The sequence below is a fragment of the Salvia miltiorrhiza genome, chromosome 2 (genome assembly GCF_028751815.1).
Source record: "Salvia miltiorrhiza cultivar Shanhuang (shh) chromosome 2, IMPLAD_Smil_shh, whole genome shotgun sequence".
NCBI classification, from domain to species: domain Eukaryota; kingdom Viridiplantae; phylum Streptophyta; class Magnoliopsida; order Lamiales; family Lamiaceae; genus Salvia; species Salvia miltiorrhiza.
In genome coordinates, this window is record NC_080388.1 from 6,966,652 (window position 1) to 6,989,023 (window position 22,372).

Below are 22,372 nucleotides of genomic sequence, written 5' to 3' on the forward strand. Positions count from 1 at the left end.
GACTGAAGTGTAGAAAGTTACAAGATCACTACTTTATTTTATCTTATTTGATGGATCAGTAAATATGGGCCTTGGCCCAATGAATCAGCCCATTTCCATCTCATCAGAGATATCTTAGTACAAAGTGCCGAAAGGGAATGTGGCAGCCTCTATCCCATTTTTCACGTCCCATGTTTCACTTTTAATTTTTTATACCATCCAATTTTTTTTCTTTGATATTGATTTATTATAATTTTAAAATAATTAAATTAAAATTCATTAATTCAATTAAGATTTATAATTATCGTTGCATCACTTTATAAAAATAATTTGGCAATTTTTTTAGTTGCACGCGGGTCGGGTCAAACCTGGCTTAAGTCGGACCCATGATTCATTATATATAGAGTGATCTTCTTTTTTAGACAGCATGTGTTCTTACATAGTTTGCGACTCATTATTTGCTGCCACAGGCCGCCGATTTCCCCTCGTGGTTAAGGGAGACTGTTTCGGTAATCTATCAGAATTTATAATATATCTTTCTTCTCAAAAAAAAAAAAAAAATGAAAATGAAAATGGCAATTGTTATGATTGGAAGTGATAATTACAAAATTAATAGTTGTTTTATTTCGTGCCTCACTTTATTTTTTTTGTAATTTTAATTTATAACTTTAAAATAATTGAACTAAATTTCACTCATTCAATTAGAATTTATAATTATTATTGCAACACCTTATAAAATAAGTTTTCATCAACTACGAACGGGAAGAATCAAAGCGAGTCAATATCTATTATTCACTCATTCCCGTCAATTACTTTCCCTATTGATATAAGATTTAGTAAATAAGAGTGCTTCTGAATTAAAAATAAAATAAAATAAGAGTGCTTCTTTTTAAGGTAAATTAAATTCTTATTTGAAAAGAATATATTGTTTTATTTTGGATTGTTAGCGGTTAAATATACAAATTTTGGGCCCATTTTAATTTACAACGTTTGAAAGTTGTTAAGAAATACATAAATTTAAGCATTGTAATAATTTTCCCACAATTCGAATTTCTGTCAAAATTGAATCTGAATTATTGGCGCGTAAATACACGAACTTTGGCTGATTTTATTTTTTCCCACAAACTTTTAGAATTGTCAAAAAAAATATACTTCCTCTGTCCTCATAAAATGTACTCCCTCCGTCCCAAACGAAATGTCCTATTTCCTTTTTGGGAAAAAAAAAATAAGGGATAATAAGTGTCTAATTAAGTGCTTTATTGTAGGACCCACTAACTTTTTAACTTTACACAACACCACTTAATACTCTAATTAACTTGCTCCTTAATAACCGTGCCCAAAAGAAACAGGACATTTCGTTTGGGACGGAGGGAGTATTTAATTTGTCATTTTCGTTCGTTCTCATATAATAAATATCCAGTCTATTTTTAGTAAGTGTTCAACTCACAATAAAGTGAGACCCTTACTCTACTCACAACATATTCAAGTATTTTATTAAAACTCGTGTCAATTAGAAATGAATACTTTTTATAAGGATGGGGATACAAATTTAAATATTCTTGTAATTTTTTTCATAATTCGAATTGCATCTAAAATAACGTCGACGTGACACAACTCTAATCAAAATGACATCGTTACTCAATGAATGTATGCCACAAGCTAGGTTTTTCATTTGACAAGAGAAATGAAGAAGGAGAAGTGGGGTGATGGATTTTTTTTAACTTTTAGAATATACTCCATCCGTCCATAAAAAAACTTACTAAGAAAAAGTGACACGAATTTTAAGAAAAAAGTTGTTGAATATATTGAGAATAGAGAAAATGTTGTTTAGTGTATTGAGAGTAGTGAAAAGATGTTATAATTATAGTCCAATAGTAGGTAGAAAGTTTTTTTGTGAACGTCCCAAAAAGAAAAAAGTATGAAATTCTTCCATGGACTGATTTAGTATTTCGTAATCCAAACGAAGTCGTTTTGATTAGAGCCGTGTCACGTCGATGTCATTTTAAATTCAATTTTGACTGAATTTTGAATTATGGAGAAATTATAATAATGCTTAAGTTTGTGTGATTTTTTACAATTCTAAAAAATTATAGAAAAAAATAAAATGGGCCAAAATCCATGTATTTACGTTCCAATAACTCAGATTCAGTTTTAACTGAAATTTAAATTGTGAAAAAATTGATATAATATTTAAATTTGTGTATTTTTTTGGTAACTTTTATAATTAAAAAAAAAGCTCAAAATTCGTGTATTTAGCCGCTAACAACTACTCCCTCCGTCCACCAATCAAATTCCTGTTTGGTGTTCACACCGAAATTAAGAAAAATGAAAAAGGTGGTATAAAGGTGGTGTAAAATACTAAAAGAGTGGTGTTAATGTATTGTGATTACTTTTACTAATCTTTCACTAACTATTTGACATTAATAAATAAACTGAAAATTCATAAAATAAATAAATAAATAAATAAATAAACTGGAAATAATTTTTTTAGAAAATAAATAAATAAATAAACTGGAAATTTTGGAAATAAATAAATAAATAAACTGAAAATTCAGAAAAATAATTAAATAAACTGGAAAATTCGAAAATAAATTAACAAATAAACTGAAAATTCAGAAAATAAATAAACTGGAAAATTCAAAAATAAATAAATAATAAACTGAAAATTCAGAAAATAAATAAATAAACTGAAAACTCAAAAATAAATAAATGAATAAACAGAAAATTCAACAATAAATAAATAAATAAACTGAAAAATAAATAAACTAGAAATTAATTTTTTAGAAAATAAATAAACTAAAAATTCAGAAAATGAATAAACTAGAAATTAATTTTTCAAAAAATAAATAAACTAAAAATTCAAAAATAAATAAATAAATAAACTGAAAATTCAGAAAATAAATAAATAATCTTGAAAATAAATAAACTAGAAATAAATTTTTCAGAAAATAAATAAATAAATAGACTGAAAATTCGAAAATAAATAAATAAATAAACTGGAAAATAAATAAACTGGAAATAATATAACTGGCCCATTTAATTAACATCAAAATTAGATTAATTAGACAAGCTCACCTCTTTTTACAATGCCCGAAGGTTGAGCAGGTTTGGGACCAAATTCAGCAGTGGATAGGTAATAGAACAACGAGACCTCAAGGTATCTCTTAGCACTTTTCTATGTTCATTCATGCTGGAAGAGGAAAGAGAAGCAGAAAGTTTTTCTCAAGGCGTTGTGGATATGTATTGTCTGGCTTATTTGGAAGAGTAGGAATGAGAGCAAATTCAAAGGAAAGGTGTGGGACGTTCAAAGACTGGTCTTGGAAACTAAAGGTAGAATGTGGAGTTGGAATAAAATTTTTGGCATTGTAGATTCGGATGTTGGCTTTTCGAAGTGGTGCTCTCTCGAGCTCACAACGTTTTTCTTGTATTAGCTTTCGGTACCTCTGGTACCAATGTTCCACTGATATCTTGAATAAAATTTTACTTGAACAAAAAAAAAAAAAAGATAAGTAATGGTAGAGTGTAATGGACGGAGGGAGTATTTTATTTTGGGTAATTTTAAACACAACCCCCAATCTTCTCACTATAGCCCCCTATTTAAAAGAATAATAAAATTAATTATGATTGTACTATTATACCCTTATAACTTTTATTTTAAATCTGTAATAAATTATAAGCTATAAAAATTAATTTGAAAGTACATTACGTATGCTTTTTTTCACGGATTAATCATATAGCCCCCATCCTAATCTAATACAGATAAATTATATAGCCCCCATTCTAATCTAATATTAAAAATACTGATAAATAATCCTAATAACTCCATCGTTAATAACGTGAATTCACAGATAAATCATATAGCCCCCATCTTGGTCTAATATTAAAAATACTGAACCCTAATAACTCCATTAATATAGCCCCCAACAAAATTTTAAGAACATAATTTTGCGGAAAAAGCACTTTGACGCATGAAGCTAAGAAGCTCTCCCCTATCTAAAGATGGTATAAAACCATACACAGAGAAATTAAAAAACCATTGGAAAAGTGACTTAAATGAAAAATACTTTCCATGCGATTCCGTAGACGAGATACAGTAAGAACAGATAAGTCAAGAAAATCACATATTTACATACAAGTATATCATCCATAACTCAGAAAACAAATAAAAACTTGTTTATATTTGGAGGTTCATGTCTAAAACAAACTGCAAAAATCCAGTTAAAGAACTGGTAATAGTCAAAAATCATTTAAGCAAAATCTGAACACCAAATAAGCATAATTCATCATCCTAATCAGCTCATTAATTAAATTATCACGTACGATTACCAACATCACCGCCTTCAACATAGTGATTCCTCTTCTTCTTCTTCAATCCACCCAACGGTGCTTTCAGTTGGAACAGCCATAAAAAGTTGTTGGCCTCCTTAAAACGGGGTCCCTCAGTCAAAGATCTCATGAATAAGATCTTCCATGCAGATCATCTCATGCTCCCAATACCTGCAACAGCATCGGAGTTTATAAATCATAAAGAACATGAAACAAAGCCAGCATCATACAAATCTTCGTGGCAGGGATCTTGAGCTCAATAGGAAATAAAATCACTGAGAAACACGGGCTTTGCTCTTGAATTCAACTCAATTAGTCAAATCCAACACTACATCAACTTCCAAGAACCTACTTAGATGCTTGTCATCCAAATGTTGAGATAAACATTGTCTGTATTTCTCCCACTCAGAAATGCACCATTCTTTATCCCACTGCCCTTTCAGGAATTTCTCCGAATACCATCGGTTGAAGCAATTGTGATACGTAGTTCTCAAATGGGCAGAAGGTGAAATTGCTGAAGAAGATGAGCGATTATTGTCTCTCATAATCCCCATTTTCTAAGATTACAATTTTTTATAAAATCAACATCTTTGAACTGGTAAACAAAACATTCGTACAAAATTGCGGTATTTTTCTGGTTCCCCTAGGGATGAATATTATAGCTTTCGTGAATGGAGGATTTGCGAGAAGGCTGAACCCTAGAAACAACGGAAGTGGAATTTCTGAGATTTGTGCTTTATTTCCACAGCTAAAACTGCGAGATAACCTATGAAGACCCGAGAAACACAGAGCAGATACCTCATTTGGGAAGCTGTTGGTGCTGGAAAATCGAATGCTTCTCGACTCCCATAGTTATTAATAATAGGGATGAATAAAATTGGGGATTTTCAGAATTTCAACATTGTAGAAATTTGATCTTCATAACATGATGAGAAAACAAGACTAAAAGGAAAAAGAAAAAGAAATCCAGATGTGCTAGACAAAGAGAAAGAGAGAAAAAAGAATTTGTGGGCTAAAGAAAGAAGAAGAAGAAATTAATTTCTAAAGGTGAAATGAACACAGTTCGATTGGCGCTCTGGAATAAAAACATTCATGTTCTTGTTCATGTTTGATGTTCTTAAATTTTTAGCTGGGGCTATATAAATGAATTTTGAGTTCGGTTATATGTGATATATTTTCAAACTAATTTTTATAACTTATAGTAATTTATTACATATTTAAATTAAAAATTATAAGGGTATAATAGTACAATCATAATTAATTTTATTATTTTTTTAAATAGGAGGCTATAGTGAGAAAATTGGGGGCTGTGTTTAAAATCACCCTTTTATTTTTTACCAATAAATTTTGGTATGTCGGCCAAGATTAGACTCATCAAAATTTTTAGCCCACTCACTGGCCCTTTCATGGGACTTCGTGTTGGATCAGTAAGGCCCAACACACATTTTCCGTCACTCAAACTTATTGATAATAATCCTAATAATATATCTCCCTTTGGGTTTTTGCCTTTTTCGACGATGATGATAAATATGTAGTCATGTGCTCATTATTACCCCCGTTAACATACCAGATTTAGCTTCTTTTTTTAAAAAATTAATAAATAAATAAATTTAAAGATTGGAGCACAGTGTTAACAAATGATATTATGTTTAACCTAATTATCCGGACACTATGTATATTGATGATGACTGATGGTATATGTAAATCATGTAAATAATTGTACATTTTTTTTTATATAAATTAACAATATTAAATAAAGAAATTCAAATGCAGGCCACAAGGAACTCAAATCCAAAACCTTTGGGTTCACGCATTAACCCCTTAATGTTTGGCCAACACACGCACATAATTGTATATTTTGTTGAAAAGTATATTTAGGTCCATTTAACCTTAAATGGACGACAGGCTGATAACAAAAGAAAAGGAGGGTCATGGCCAAAAAATTATAATTTGAAAAAAATTGAAATAATCCGAACTGAAAATATGTCAAAACCTAGTGGATTGGTCCGATTAATCGAATTTGTTTTTATTAGTAGGTTATAAAATTTCATTATTTCTTTTTTAATTTGATAATACTCCAAGATTTTGATGTTAGTAAAAGATTTATGACAAAAATTAAAGAAAAGACGTACAACCATTATGTTAAATGTCTAACTCAATCTTTATTAGCAATGAAACTACTGATTAGTTATTATGTAAGTTTTATGTTGAAATGATATTCATGTAAAAATCATAAACTTAGCTAGTCCGAAAAATCAGATATTTTAGATTATGATAAACAAAGTTTAGCTCAAAAAGATAAAAAAAAAAAAAAAAAAAAAAAATCCGATTGACCCAAACAAAACGTAGCATAAAATTAAATGTACTAATTTGAAATTGAATAGATTGATCTCATTGATAACTCTAGGGCTGGTAATTAGTTCGGTAATCAAATCGATTTTTCGGTTAATCGAAAGTTCGAAACTGAATAGAGATAATTTCACTAATCGTTAATCGAAACGGTAAATTGCAAATAACTGAACTGTTCATTTAAAAAAAAACATTTGCTGGACGATACCGGAAGTTGAATATGTTACCTTTGAAAGAATGGTAACAATCTTATCCACTCCACCAAACTATTATTTATGTTTATATAGAACAAAAATTACTTATATAGAAATGTGGATTTATATATGTATATAATAATAATAATAATAATAATAATAATAATAATAATAATAATAATAATAATAATAATAATAAAACGAACAACTTTAATTTTAATTTTAAAAATAAAATATAATATTTTAATTATTAATTCGGTTAATCGATTTTAACCGACTGATTACCGGTTAAACCAATTAACCGAATTTTAGAGAATTCGATAACCGAAAATCAATTCGAACCGATGATCAAATATCGATTAACCAATTAACTAAAAATTTGATTCGATCACGGTTATAACCGATAAACCGAGTTTTACCACCCCTGGGCATCCCAACCCTTCCTAACCTACACACGATAAAATAGATCATACCATGTGAGTAGGGATGTCAATCGGGCCAGCCCATCGGATTTTCGGGCTAGCCCTATCGGGTTCCGGGTTAGTCGGGTGTGGGCTAATCGGATTGGAGATTTTTTCAGGTTGTAAATCTTCAACCCTAACCCTAAACTTTCGGGTTTCGGGCTAGCCCATCAGGCTAATCAGGTTAAAGGCGTAAAAATAAAATTATCATTTGTATTTTATTATTCCTAATGATCTAATGTATAATGTATAAAATATACATAGATATTAAATATATAAATTATATAGCAAAGCATGAAATGCAAAAATATAAGATATTCAAAATTACATAAATAAAATTATATTAAAATGAGATAGTAAAATTTAACATGTATCAATGCACTAGAATCAATATGGATTAATACTGAATAATTAGTGGATTTGCCATGCACGTCTCATTGACAAAAAAAATAAAATTGGTATCACTTTAAAATGAGATACTAATAATTAATTTCTAACTAATGATATACTAATAATCAATTTCTACAAAAAATTCGTAATTAATTTCACTTTTTTTAATGAGATTGCACACGCACACACACATATATATTCTAACTAATTAATTTCACTTTTTTTTAATGAGGCTACATATATATATTTAAGCAAATACCATAGATCTAAACATAGCAGAAGTTGTAACTGGATGCATCAGTCACAATTCCGTCAGCCCATCGGGTTTTCGGGCTATCCCTATCGGGTTCCGGGTTAGTCGGGTGCGGGCTAATCGGGCTGGAGGTTTTTTTTCGGGTTGCGATTTTTCAACCCTAACCCTCTAATTTTATCGGGTTATTCGGGTCGGCCCACGGGTTTCGGGCTGCATTGACATCCCTACATGTGAGTCCAATTACTTGCGACAAGAATAGGAGTGAGTTATTTATTTATTTTAATTTTTATTAATATTTATTTGGTATTTTGTTTTAAAGGTTATTTATTTTTGTATTTATTGTTATTGATTGAGTAGCGAGCGAGCGTTATGGGCTTCGTATCCATGTATTAAATTTATCGATCAGCACCAATGCTGTGTCACGTGTATTAATAAGTGTTTGGGTCCCCATACTTAATTGATGATATTATATCTATACTACTAATTGTTTCAGTTTAGGATGTTTGTTGTTATGTTTACTGACATGTCACATTCCCTTAAATATATAGTTATATGTTTAATTAAAAAAAAACGAATTTTAAAAAATACGAACTCGTAAACATTGTTGATTTATATTTTACAAAATCTCATGATGTTTTAATTTAATTTTTTGATGTAGTTGATTGGTTAACCAAGATTTCCCCTGCTCCATGATTTCAAATAACCATTACTATAAATTATCGATATGATAAAATAAGTTACAATTAATATATTTCGTGGTTAAATTTCTAAATTTCACCATCTTTTTTCAGATTAAAATGTCTAGTGCGAAAAAACATAGATAAGCACTTGTTTGAATTAACGGAAAATTTCGGTCAAAGTATACTTTTGGGGGAAAAAAAGAAAAGAAAAAACGTTTATATTAATATGGACAAGTTTGTGTTTTTTTTTTTATCAGAGAAAAAGGAGTTTTATAAAAATTAGAGGGTGGTACCAGTAGTACCAAAGTCTACAACCCAAACCCAAAACACCAACAACAAGCTTCAGCAAAGAAAAACCATAACAACAAACCTCAGAACCCAAATCAAACACTCCCGTTTCATGAGCAAACAGGAGTTCACTCAATCACCTTTGGCTTAATCATCCACGATTTTAAGTCCAAAGACTGTGGCATCTGTTTATACACCTGCGTCCAGCTCCACGTTCTTATCTTGATCTCTGTAACCACTTTGGATATGTTCCATGACGCTTTGCTAAAAATACAATCATTCCTTGCTTTCCAAATACACCACACCACACAGATCCAAACACAAGCCATAAAATGAAAATCTACCTTGTCCCCAAGATTAGAAAAAGCAAGGAAGTTCTCCTTTGCCATACGTTGCATTGTCGTCTGAATACCTATCCAGGATAAAATTTCTTTCCAAAGATCACAAGTAATCTGACAGGAGAAGAAAAGATGATTCAGGTCCTCCAGCTGCGACTTACAGAGAATGCAGTCGGAGTTCGAATTAGCGGCCAAAATGTTTCTTCGGATGAGGTTATCACACGTCGCCATTCTTCCTTTAAGAATCCTCCAAGCTGTTGTTTTCATCTTGTGAGGAGCTGGAGCCTTCCACAGTTTCTTGAAATCCATTTGCTCACAATTAGTCCCATTCTCCGATCTTGCTTGTCGGAATGCTTTGTATGCTGAATTTACTGAAAACAAGCCATTGGGAGTATGTTTCCACCTCCAACAGTCTTTCATTCCTGCTTGAAGATTGATTTCCTTGATCGAGGACAACAGCTCATCGGCCTGTGCTCTTTCTCTCTCCCTCAATTCTCGATTCCACTCCAACTTCCATTCCCACACTTCCCCCAACCATTCTCCCATATTGGAAATAAACCCGTCCTGATTTTTACAAAGGCGATACAGCCTAGGAAATCTATCGCTCAACCTTTTTCCCCCAACCCAACAGTGATTCCAAAATTTGAAAAAATCACCTTCTCCAATCTGCATATCCAAACTCTCTTTGAACCATTTTCCTCCCTCCCCCCACAGACTTCAACGATTTTCTTCCACCACCCCGTTTTTTTCTTAATAGGACTTGACAAGTTTGTGTTGCAGACATTAATCATATTATCTCAAATTAAATACATTTCTTTTTATTTGTGTTCAGATAACTTCAATTCTCTATGCAGTTTCTTCACGCTACTGCAGTCTGCAGATAAGGATTTGACCTCTTTTTTAATAAATTATATGGGTTTAATTTTTGAAAAAAATTAAAAAAAATAGTTGACTAACTCGTTGACACTAATCATTATGATTATTTCAGAATATTAAATTATTGGATGTCGTAATGAATCCGGTTATCTTATTGATTTGATGTAATGTCAACTATATTAAATATCATCACGATTCACGTTCAAAGTCAAACAATAATATTATAAATACAAGGTATTTTTTTTGGGGGAGAATACGAATACAAGGAAAATTAATTGATCGTGAAATTCGACAATTATTATCTTTCATATTATGTGATTTTCGAGAGTGTAGATAAAATTTTGAATGAGCGATTTGTAAGAACGAACAATTTATAAGATATAATAAAAATAACTTCAATACTTAACGTTGTATATAGTTCAAAATAGTAATAATAACATTCCTTCTTGAATATATCTAAATTTATCATTAGATATAACTCGGTTAAATATTACAAGCCATTAATTATGTATGAATTTAACATTAGATTAAACATTTTGATAAAACAACATGAACACAAACATTTAGATGAGTAGTCCTCTTAAATCGTATTCGACTTAAAAATCGAAACCTACATCGAAAAGGTTTAAAAAAAAAAGTTTAGTGGTCTTATTTGAATTATTCGCAATTCATATCAACTTTTTATTTTTCTTGATGTTTGGACACCTGTAAGTTTTATCAGTTAAGGTGGGAGATTCTAGAAAATTCTTAAGGGCCTAGATGGCCTAGATTCGTTTTAGTGGACATTCGATTTTGCAAATGATGAATTTCAAATGAGACAATTTGAAGTGGACTAAGCATAATGCCCATATAAGATTTAGCAAAAATGCTGCAGTTTTTTCAGATTTTGTCAATTTTAGAAGCTGGTGTACAATGTACATGCCTATTTTTGTTACTACATGATAGTCAATACTCTTAGCTAACGCTTTTTTCGTCTTTGATATCTTGCTAGTATTTGATTTTATTTTTTAAAAAAAATCTTTTTCTTGATTTGGAGAGAAGTTGGGGTAGGGCTGGAAAAATATACCGAAAACTCGGTATACCGGCCATACCGTACCGTAAAATACTGCAAAATACCGAATTTAAGGTATACCGGTTTTTTTGGTAAGGTATGATACCGTACCGAAGATTTACGGTAAGGTAAAGGTATGGATTTTTCAAATACCGGGGTATACCGGTGTATACCGATACCGCGGTATATACCGAAAAAATCAATAAATACCGTATTAAAGGTATATACCGGAATACGGTATGATACCGTATTACTGGTATACCGAATATTACTGCATATAACGGTGATGCCGTATCATACCTTATTCTGGTATACCTTAATATTCGGTATATACCGGTAATAAGGTACAATACCTTATTCTGATATACCGCAGTTGTCCGTATATATTGGTATACCGAAAATCGCGGTATATATCGTATCAAAATCTATAGTTTTAAAATATATAATATTTATTTTTATGTTTATATTTTTAAAAATATTTATAAATTTTATAAAATGATGTATATAATCTATATTATGTGAATATATACAAATGTACATGAATTTATAAATATCATCAAATGATACAAAAATAAATAAAATATAGTATATAGTATAAGTCATACAATAAAATAAAATTGTTTATTTTGATATTATAGTATAGTTATAATATATAACTAAAATTATTGTTTTACAATAGATTATACATCTAACTTATAATAGTTACATATATAATAGCATAGTTATAATATTAGTATTATATTATAAATAATATTACGTCTAACATATAAATTATAAGTAACTTATAACATCTATATAATTTACTATATATTACATGAATGCATACAAGTATGCGAACATAAATATCATCAAATGATATAAAAATGAATAAAATATAATATAGTATGTAAGTTATATAATTTAATATAACTGAATTATATATATTGATATCATAACACAGTTATAATATAATATTTTATATTATATAACTAAGATTATTGTTCTACAATAAATTATACATCTGACGTGTAACATCTATGTATATAATAGCATAGCTATAATTAATATTGATATTATATTATAACTTAGATTACATCTAACTTATAGTATACACTATATAACTTATAAATTTATAAATATCATCAAATGATACAAAAACAAATAAAATATAGTAGTATATAGTATAAGTTATACAATAAAATAAAATTATTTATTTTGATATTATAGTATAGTTATAATATATAACTAAAATTATTGTTTTACAATAAATTATACATCTAACTTATAATAGTTACATATATAATAGCATAGTTATAATATTAGTATTATATTATAAATAATATTACTTATAACATATAAATTATATGTAACTTATAACATTTATACTCCCTCCGTCCCATGAAGTGTGACCCATTTCTTTTCGGCACGAGAATTAAAAAATTGGTATTTTGTGTGTTAAGTGTGGTAGGTGAAAAAGTGAAAAGGTGAATAAAGGGTAAATTTTTTGCTATTTTTAGAAACAGGTCAAGCTTCGTGGGACAACCCAAAAAGGAAAGTAGGTCACGCTTCGCGGGACGGAGAGAGTATAATTTACTATATATTACATGAATGCATACAAGTATGCGAATATAAAGTACGATATACCAACTGAATTTTTTCGATTTTGATAATACCGATTATTTTGGTATACCGTTAAAGTGCGGTATACCGTGAAAGTACGGTATACCGAAATTCGGTAAGGTATACCGAAATAAAGGTACGGTAAAGGTTTTGTATATTCTCCATATCGTACTTAAGGTATACCGAACTAAGGTATACCGTAGGTAAAGGTAAGGTAAAGGTATGAATTTTCTCCATACCGGAGGTAAAGGTAAGGTATAAGGTATGATCGATTTAATAAGGTATACCGTACCGTGCCACCCCTAAGTTGGGGTGAGATTTGAATCATATATCTTACTAGTTTACATACTAAAGTCCGCACTTTTGCATACACTAAAAAAAGTGTTACAAAAATTTTCGTTGTAATTTAAAAAAATTTGTCATTAAATTATTTCTTGACGGATTAATGATGAGAAATAGATGTCACCATATTAATTGTGGGAAAAAAGATTAACGACCGATTTATTTGAATGATAGAGTTCACGATAATGTGAATATGAACACGTGGTATAAGATTTTTGGAAAGTAATCTGATTTTATTTTGAGGGAAGAAAAGAAAAGCAGATATTTTAAAATTGACTCTGTTATTTTCAAAAAAAAAATAAAAAATAAAATTAACTCTCTATTAATAATAGGTAAGGTTGATAGTGTTTGAAATGATTAATTACGGCGATCTTGAACCATTAATTAAGGTTGATAGTGCTTGAAATTATTAATCTTGACTGGCTGTATTTTCTTGACGGTTTTGTAGTTTTGTTAAATCTTGTTTTCGCTTCCTTGCTAAAGAATGTGAGAGATTTGAGTTCATTAAAATGAAAGAGGTTTCAGAATATGGACTACTGGTTTGTATGATTTATTTTATTTTATTATTATTAACCAATAAAATGAAGGGTTTATGTTTGTATGTATATTCATGCAAGGGAAAACTGTGATTTTAACGTCATTTTGAAAAGCTTATAATTAAATATACAATATATTTGCAATTAGAACTTGATGGTGAGTTTGACATGTAGGGGCGTGGCCTTTCTGCTACTGACTTCTCATTTTTAAATAAGAGGAGGAAAATAATTGTCGAACTTCGTCGCTCCTTCTGCAGAAAAAAGAAGAGGCTTTTGACATGCTGGTGAATTCGAAGACATATGATTGTGTTTTAAAAAAAAAATTCTTGTCAAAATAGAATATGATTAATGCAATTAATTTATGGATTTTGATATTCTTGACAAAAACAAAAGCATCCCGCGAACTTGAGCAGTATTTCTTTTTGAATTGTTTCGCTAAACTTGAGCACTTTCCTTATACAGCAACTTTTTTTTCTTTATTCACTTTTTCACATGCCACACTTAATACATAAAATATTAACTCCTTAAAATTCGTGCAAAAAAAAAAGTGCTCAAACTTCGCGGGACAGAGGATGTACGATTTTATTGATTTTGATTGAATGATGGAAAATATCATAAGAGAATATGATTTTATAGTTTCAATGAGAACTAACTCAAGTAGCAAAAACTGAGGCATCCAAAAACTCTTATTTATAAGATGTCTTGGGTTCAATCCCGCCTGTGTGCAATGTACTATTTTTTCACGTTTGTGTGGTTAGTGGTCCCGCTTGCATGCGATTATTTTTTCACCTTCGTGTAAATGTAGCTTTCTCATTTTTGTGTGGGTAGTGGTCCCACCTACGTGCGGTTATTTTTCCCCCTTTATGTGGACCTGAGCTTTTAAAATAATTTATTTAATTATTTAACTAAATAATGGGCTTTAAAATCAGTGAACTTTGGCTAAACAATAAAATGTCCTTTCAATTATTTAATTATTTTAATTTTCAATTTTCTTAATTACTTTAATTTTAATAATTTAAATTAATTACTCTACTACCAACTTCATCCACATTTTATTAAAACTCGTGCCGAGAGTAAAGTGACATATCTTTGGTGGACGAAGTGAGTATTATTAAATTACGGTTTTATAAAAAAAAAGAAAATCTAAGAATCCTTGAAAGCACAAAAAAACATACTAAAGGCCGAGTCTCATTAAAACCTCTTTAACGAAAACTCCACGAGCAAAACCTTAAAGAGGAAAAAGAGTACTCATCTAAAGACGATAAATAAACCGAAAAAGGAAGAGAGCGGAAGTGAGACTACTTCCAGAGCTTCGACCTAACCATCGCCCTGAAATAGCCCCGGCTCTAATCCCCAAACAAACAATCCAACAAGAACAATGATCGAAAAAATATGGAAAAAAAGAACAAGCTAAAAATAAACACATAAAAACGAAAAAACCGTCAAAGCCAAAGGAAAACCACGGCGACAATCCCTCTGTCCCAACATAAATGTCCCATAATTTTTAGGCACGGAGATTAAAAATGTGTAGAAAGTAGTTAAAGTGAGTTGGTGGAAATTATTTAAATATTATGTATAGAGAGATAATATATTGCCCAAGAAGAAATGAAACATTTATATTTGGGACGTCTCATTATGAAAAGTGAGACATTTATATTGGGACGGAGGGAGTAATAGGTATAGATATATATCTACTTATATTTTTTAAAATTATAAATTACAAAAAAATCTCAATATTTGGGAGCCCCCTTCCCAGTGGCGGATCCAATGTGGTGCATGGGGGTGCAACTGCATCCCCCCCAAAATAAAAATTAATAGTATTAATATTCATATATAAATTATTTTAAATTTAAGGTTTGCACCCCCAAATAAAAGTTTTAACCCAAAGTAAAACAGAAATCCAATTTTTAAAATCCTAAATTCCATTGGCCTAACTTAAAAGAGAGCCCATCATCTCTTTCTTTTTCATTCTTTTGATCGAGCCCATCATTTAATCAATCCATTGCCTCAATTTTTAATTAAACAAAAAAATTGCAAGTACACATTTGCATTTGGAATGCAAGTTATTACTATTACATTTGTATTTTAGTAAAAAAAAATGTCTAAAATGTATTGAAGACTAAAAAAAAAAAAATCCGAACCCCATAGAAGTTCAACCTCCTCCAAAATTTTTCTGGCTCCACCAGTATTTATGAGATTATTTTTTGCACTCCAATTTAAAAATTCTGGATCCACCACTGCTCGCTCCATAACTCCGTCCTTGGATATGAATTAGTTGGATGAGCCACTCTACTATGTGACATTGACTCATACCTGATTTCATCTGTGAATGAACTTTCAATTGATTCAATGAATATGGATGTTGTTACAAAAATTAAATAGCACGTCTTCGCTACAAAGACAAGTAGTGGAGCTTAAATTAAATGAAACTACGTACTAAATAGAGATAACTATGTATTTAATCGAGATGGTCCACAAAAAATACATATAAAAGTTTAACTAATACTGTAATAAACTAATTTTTAAGTATGCATATCTATTTAATTTGCTCAGTCCAATGTTTGCTCAAGCTAAGATAAATAAAGAACAAATAAATAGTTACTAGTCAAATTCAACTAGATTGATAATTATCAAATTAACAAGTCTACCTATAAATTTTAATTTATAGCTTCCTAAACTTAACTTCTCGTATTAAATAAATTAGTTGAAAGTCACGCTCATGTCCATACTAACATATAGATCAGTCGAATCTCAAATCTACTTATTAAAAAAAAAAAAGTATTTATAGATCAGTCGAATCTCAAATCTACTAATTAAAAAAAAAGTATTTTCCCATTATATTATATTTCATGGCTTTTAAAAAAAAAAAAAAAACACCCCAAGGAGGTTAGGGGTTAGACAGACCCCCATCCTATAAAATAAACAACAACCAAAATCTCATACATGACGCTGCCAAAAAGTGATAATGTCCAACAGAGACCAAAGACGAAAGCAAGAACCAAACAAAACAGAATCATACATAGATGTAGCCCAAGTGACTACACCCAGAAGACAAAATCAAATGGGAACAAAGCAAAAAAAGACTAACTATCAACATGATATCTGAATCTGAAATTAGGATAACCAAGCTGGTCCATCCTAACTAGAGCAAGAAAATAGCGAGGAGCAGACTCTGAATCGAACGTAGTCAATGTCGGGGCCTGATGTTCATGCTTAGCCATAAAATCCGCAGGTCGATTTCCCTCTCGGTGGATGTGAGTGAAACGAACCTGTCGGTGTCGAATAAGCTATCGAATCCAGGCAACAGAATGTCGAATACTAGTATGACCATGGTGCCCAGCAGACATGAGCAATACGACGTCGCAGCATCCAGCTCAACCCATATATAAGCAGGGAACGTGACAACAAGCTTAAGTCCCTCAAGCAACTCAACAAGCTCAGCCTCAAAACTAGAGGAAGCTACACACGGAGTGCAGAAAGAAGCAGAAGAGTGCCACTGTGATCACGGACCACTCCTCCACCCGCACCTATTTAACTTTTTTTGTATGTTCTTCGTTTTATTTAGGATGAGGATTTCTCAATTTTTTTTATGAATTGTATATTCCTTTTGTCTCAATTATTTTGAGACATTTTTCTTTTTGAGCATCTCATCTATATTGAGACATTTCTTTATTTGGTAAAAGTTTTACTTTTTATTTATTTTTTTATTTTTTTCACCTATATATAAAATACTATTTTTCATAATTTTCGTGCTAAAAAAAAGTCTCAAAATGATCGGGACGGAGAGAGTACATAATCAGACTGAAAAATTAAGTAGTATTTAGAAATTCGTCGGCTTAGGCTAGCAATTAGTGATGAAATTGGAGAGAGCTGACCTCAATAGCACGCACGCCTAAACTTTGATTGTCAACTATTTCAATGTTAATAAAATATTGAGAAATAATTTGTACCACGAATTATTTATAGAGTAGTGATTTTCGGACACTGCAGTGTCCGGACACTGCATGAAAAACCGGTTTTTTTAAGGTTTTTTGATTGAGCCGGTTTTTTGCTAATTTATGGTTTTACTAAAATATCCTTTCCTTAAATTTCTCAACTATCTTTAATCTTTTCCTAAATATATTTTATTTACATTTTTATTTTCTGTAAATTTCATTTTTTTTTGCCAGTTTTTTTTTCGAAAAATATTTTTTATTTTTAAATTGTTTTTTTTATTTTTTTATTGTTTTTTATTTTTCTTTTAAAATATTCTTTCCTTAAATTTCTCAACTACTTTTAATCTTTTCCTAAATATATTTTATTTACATTTTTATTTTCTGTAAATTTCGTTTTTTTTTGCCAGTTTTTTTTTCGAAAAATATTTTTTATTTTTAAATTGTTTTTTTAGTTTTTTTATCATTTTTTTATTTTTCTTTTAAAATATTCTTTCCTTAAATTTCTCAACTACTTTTAATCTTTTCCTAAATATATTTTATTTACATTTTTATTCTCTGTAAATTTCGTTTTTTTTTGCCAGTTTTTTTTTTCGAATTTTTTTTTATTTTTAAATTGTTTTTTTATTTTTTTATCGTTTTTTTATTTTTCTTTTAAAATATTCTTTCCTTAAATTTCTCAACTACTTTTAATCTTTTCCTAAATATATTTTATTTACATTTTTATTTTACCTAAATTTTGTATTTTTTTGCCATTTTTTTTCGAAAAATATATTTTATTTTTAAATTGTTTTTTTTTATCGTTTTATTATTTTTCTTTTAAAATATTCTTCCTTAAATTTCTCAACTACTTTTAATCTTTTCCTAAATATATTTTATTTACATTTTTATTTTACCTAAATTTTGTTTTTTTTTTTGCCATTTTTTTCGAAAAATATATTTTATTTTTAAATTGTTTTTTTATTTTTTTATCGTTTTATTATTTTTCTTTTAAAATATTATTTCCTTAAATTTCTCAACTACTTTTAAAATTTATATTTTTTTCGAAATTAATATTTTAGTTGTTTTAAGAGTAAATTTTTATTTTTTTCCAAAATTATGTTTTATTAATTTGTTTCCAGATACTTATTCGCGGACCCGCCCGTGCGAATAATACGAGTAAATAGCTGAAAATTTTCAGCCTTTAGATTGTGATTTGCGGCTCGCATGTTCTTGTACAGAGTTTCGTACGGATCATCACCAATAACAATGACATTGGGGGAAGATTTCATTGACGGGGATGGTGTGGTTGGAAATAGATTTTTCGAAGAACCGGTTTTTGGAAGTTTTGGGCTATGGTTGGTGTGTTTCGGTGACTTCCCTTTCGATGATTTCTTCTTCTGTTTTTCCAGCGTTTGCTTTTTTTCGATGGCCATGATACTACAAGTAAAAAACGAGAGGAATTATAATGGAAAATAGGAAGAAAGATGAATAGCAAATAAGCAATGAGAAGAATGCGTATAACATGTTAATCAACACAAACAAAGGAGTATATATAGTGAGGAAACCCTATCATGAGGAAGTAATCCAAAATAAAAGGCCACTCTGATTTGTTTAGGAAGATATCAATATTTCCTATAAAAACTAGGGTTTGTTAGTAGAAATAATGAAATATAAAATCCCACGCTGATTTGTTTAGGCTAAAATAAAGGGAAAAAAAATCAAAAGGCTGATTTGTTTAGCCATAAAAAAAAATCGCCCCCTCTAAGGGACAAGGGGGAATCGCTCTAAGGGACAAGGGGGAATCGAGCCTTTGACCTTCGTCTAATGTACATGATACTTTGCCACCTTGCCCAGCGATGGCAGCCACAATAAGTCATGGTTGGAAATTAACTTACCTTCTAATGTCGTGTACTTATGTTTATTTTAGCTCAGTTTAGCTTTTTCATACATTCAATTTAATTCTTATGTTGATTATAAAAATATTGGAGTAGTTGTTAATATAATTTAACTATATTATTGATTAGTGTTTTAAGTGTGTAATTAATAAAGTATAAAATTGATAAAATAAGAGAGAAAATGTAATAAAAGTGATAAAGTAGGAGAGAGAATGCAATAGTTATTACCCAAAAAGGAAACGTGTCAAGATTCGTGAGACAGCCCAAAAAGAAAAACGTGTCAAAATTCGTGGGACGGAGGGAGTATATGTTAAATGGTCTTGCAAGCGAAATCCAATCGTATAATTTTTTTTATTTTTTCCAAATTCAATAATTAATTTCAATACATTGCAAAATGACATCGTATAATGCATTCTTTCTCATCCAAAAATATGTTAAATAGTGTCGCGGCCGAAATCCAATTGTATGAATCATTTCACTTTATTTCATTTATTTATATATTATATTCACAAATTTAACTTAAATTAATTAATAAGTCATAATTTTATAACAAATAGTTATATCGACTTCGTTAAACCATAGTATAGCAGTTCATTGTTTTATTGGCATATCACATTTAATTGTTTTCAATAAAGCATTGTATTTCCCTCAAGTATATGTTAAATAGTTTTATATGTTAATTTTATTTCCAAATTCACTAATTAATTTTAAATAATTTATTAACTTTATTTCATTGAATATAATCTTTTCGACTTCACAAGGTATATGGTACATAGTTTTCCAAACAAAATCCATTCGTTTGATTCATTTATTTTAATTTTCTTATCGTCACTCACACAGTAGTAGTTCATTTTCTTATTATTACATCACCTTTAATAAAGTATATGTTATTTATTTTTTCGATCTATTTCCCATCATATGATTCATTTTATTTTTAAAAATGTAACTAATTTAGTTTAATCAATTACTTCAACTTTATTTCATTGAGTATAATTATTTCGGCATCATTATTTAAACTATAGTAGTTCATTTTCTTATTATCAAATTGACATCAATACTATATTATGATACATTTTTTTCAAGTATATGTTATATAGTTTCCCGAGCATATATATTATATATGTCTTCATTTAATTGGCCAACATATATATATTCTTTCATTTTTAATAAAATTTCCTTCATTACATATATATCTTATACAATTCAATTTATTTCATTTTTTTCTTATCATCCATGCAAATAATTCAACTTTATTTCATTGAATACACTTATTTCGACTTCATTAATCACACAATAGTGATTTATTTAGTTATTGTCATATCTATTACAATACTTTATTATAATATAATCAAATAAAGTATATGTTATATACTTTTCCGATCAAAATCCCATCGTATGATTAATTGTTTTATTTTTTATTTTTATCAACTTCACTAATTTATTTGAATTAATAAATTCAAATTGATGAACGTTGAGTATAATTATTTCTTATAATTATATCGCGTTTAATAGTAAAATATAATACATTGTCTTCATATATATGTCATATAGTTATTGACTTCACTAATTTAATTCAATCAATTAGTTCAACATTATTTCATTTAGTATAATTATTTCGACATCATTATTTACACTATAGTAGTTCATTATGTTATTATCAAATCGACATCAATACTATATTACAATGCATTATCTTCAATGATATGTACTTTTCCGACCAATATCCCAACGTATTCACAATTTCTTTTTTTCAAGTTCATTAATTTATTTCAATTAATTAAGTAAACTTTATTCGTATTATTCCAACTATTATAATATATTTAATCTAAGTATATATTATTTAATTTTTCAATCGATGCCCCATAGTATGATTCATTTTATGTTTATTTCTAACGCATAACTAATGCGTTTGTCACTACCGGACAAAGTGACAAAGTATTACTCACATATTATTGAGGTCTCAGGTTAAAATCCCGCAAACACACCTTTTTCTTTTTATTTCGGTTTTTTTTTAAAAAAAAAATCTTCTTCCAAATGTTTCTTCTTCCAAATGTTCTTTTTTTATTATTATATTTCATTTTTTTAAAAAAATAATCTTCCATATGTTCTTTTTTAAAAAAAAATTCGAAAACAATATATAAATGAAAACAAATATAGGATTATTTTGAAGGGAGTCTTTAAAATTAGTAATAATAAAAATAATTAACATAAATTTCGTAACTTTTGCTTTTATTTCATTTTTTTTAAAAAAAACTTCTTCCAATTTTATTTTTTTTTGTTATTGTATTTCGTTTTTTTTAAAAAAATCATCTTCAATATGTTATTTTTTTTAAAAATATCCGAATAAAATATATAAATGAAAACAAATCTAGAATTATTTTGAAAGGAATATCTAAATTAGTAAAAATAAAAAAATTAACATAACATTCGCAAAATAAATTATATGTGGAAATAAATCTAGGATTATTTTAGGAGAATATCTAAATTACTAGAATCAAATATAGGATTAATCTTTGGAGAATGAAAATCTCTAAATTAGTGGAATCAAATCTAGGATTATTTTAGTATAATCTCTAAATATGTGGAAACAAATTAATAAAACATAATTTTGGAAAAAAAAAACAATTTACTCTTAACACAACTAAAATATTAATTTCAAAAAAAAAAATCGAAAAAAAATGTAATTTCGAAAAATAAATAATAATAATAATAAAAATATCTGGAAACAAATCTATGATTATTTTTAAGAGAATCCCTAAATATCTGGAAATAAATTAATAAAACATAATTTTGGAAAAAAAATAATTTACTCTTAAAACAACTAAAATACTAAATTCCCAAAAAAATAAATTTTGAAAAAAATATTTAATTTCGAAAAAATAATAATAATAATAATAATAA

General features: G+C 28.8%; 1 protein-coding gene across 1 annotated transcript; it reads right to left on the bottom strand.

The window, feature by feature from the left end:
* Window positions 1-9,048: 9,048 nt before the first annotated feature.
* Window positions 9,049-9,804, bottom strand: LOC131007917 (uncharacterized). The gene has a single exon (XM_057934829.1). The coding sequence runs from the start codon at window positions 9,802-9,804 to the stop codon at window positions 9,049-9,051; it is 756 nt and encodes a 251-aa protein (XP_057790812.1).
* Window positions 9,805-22,372: the final 12,568 nt, after the last annotated feature.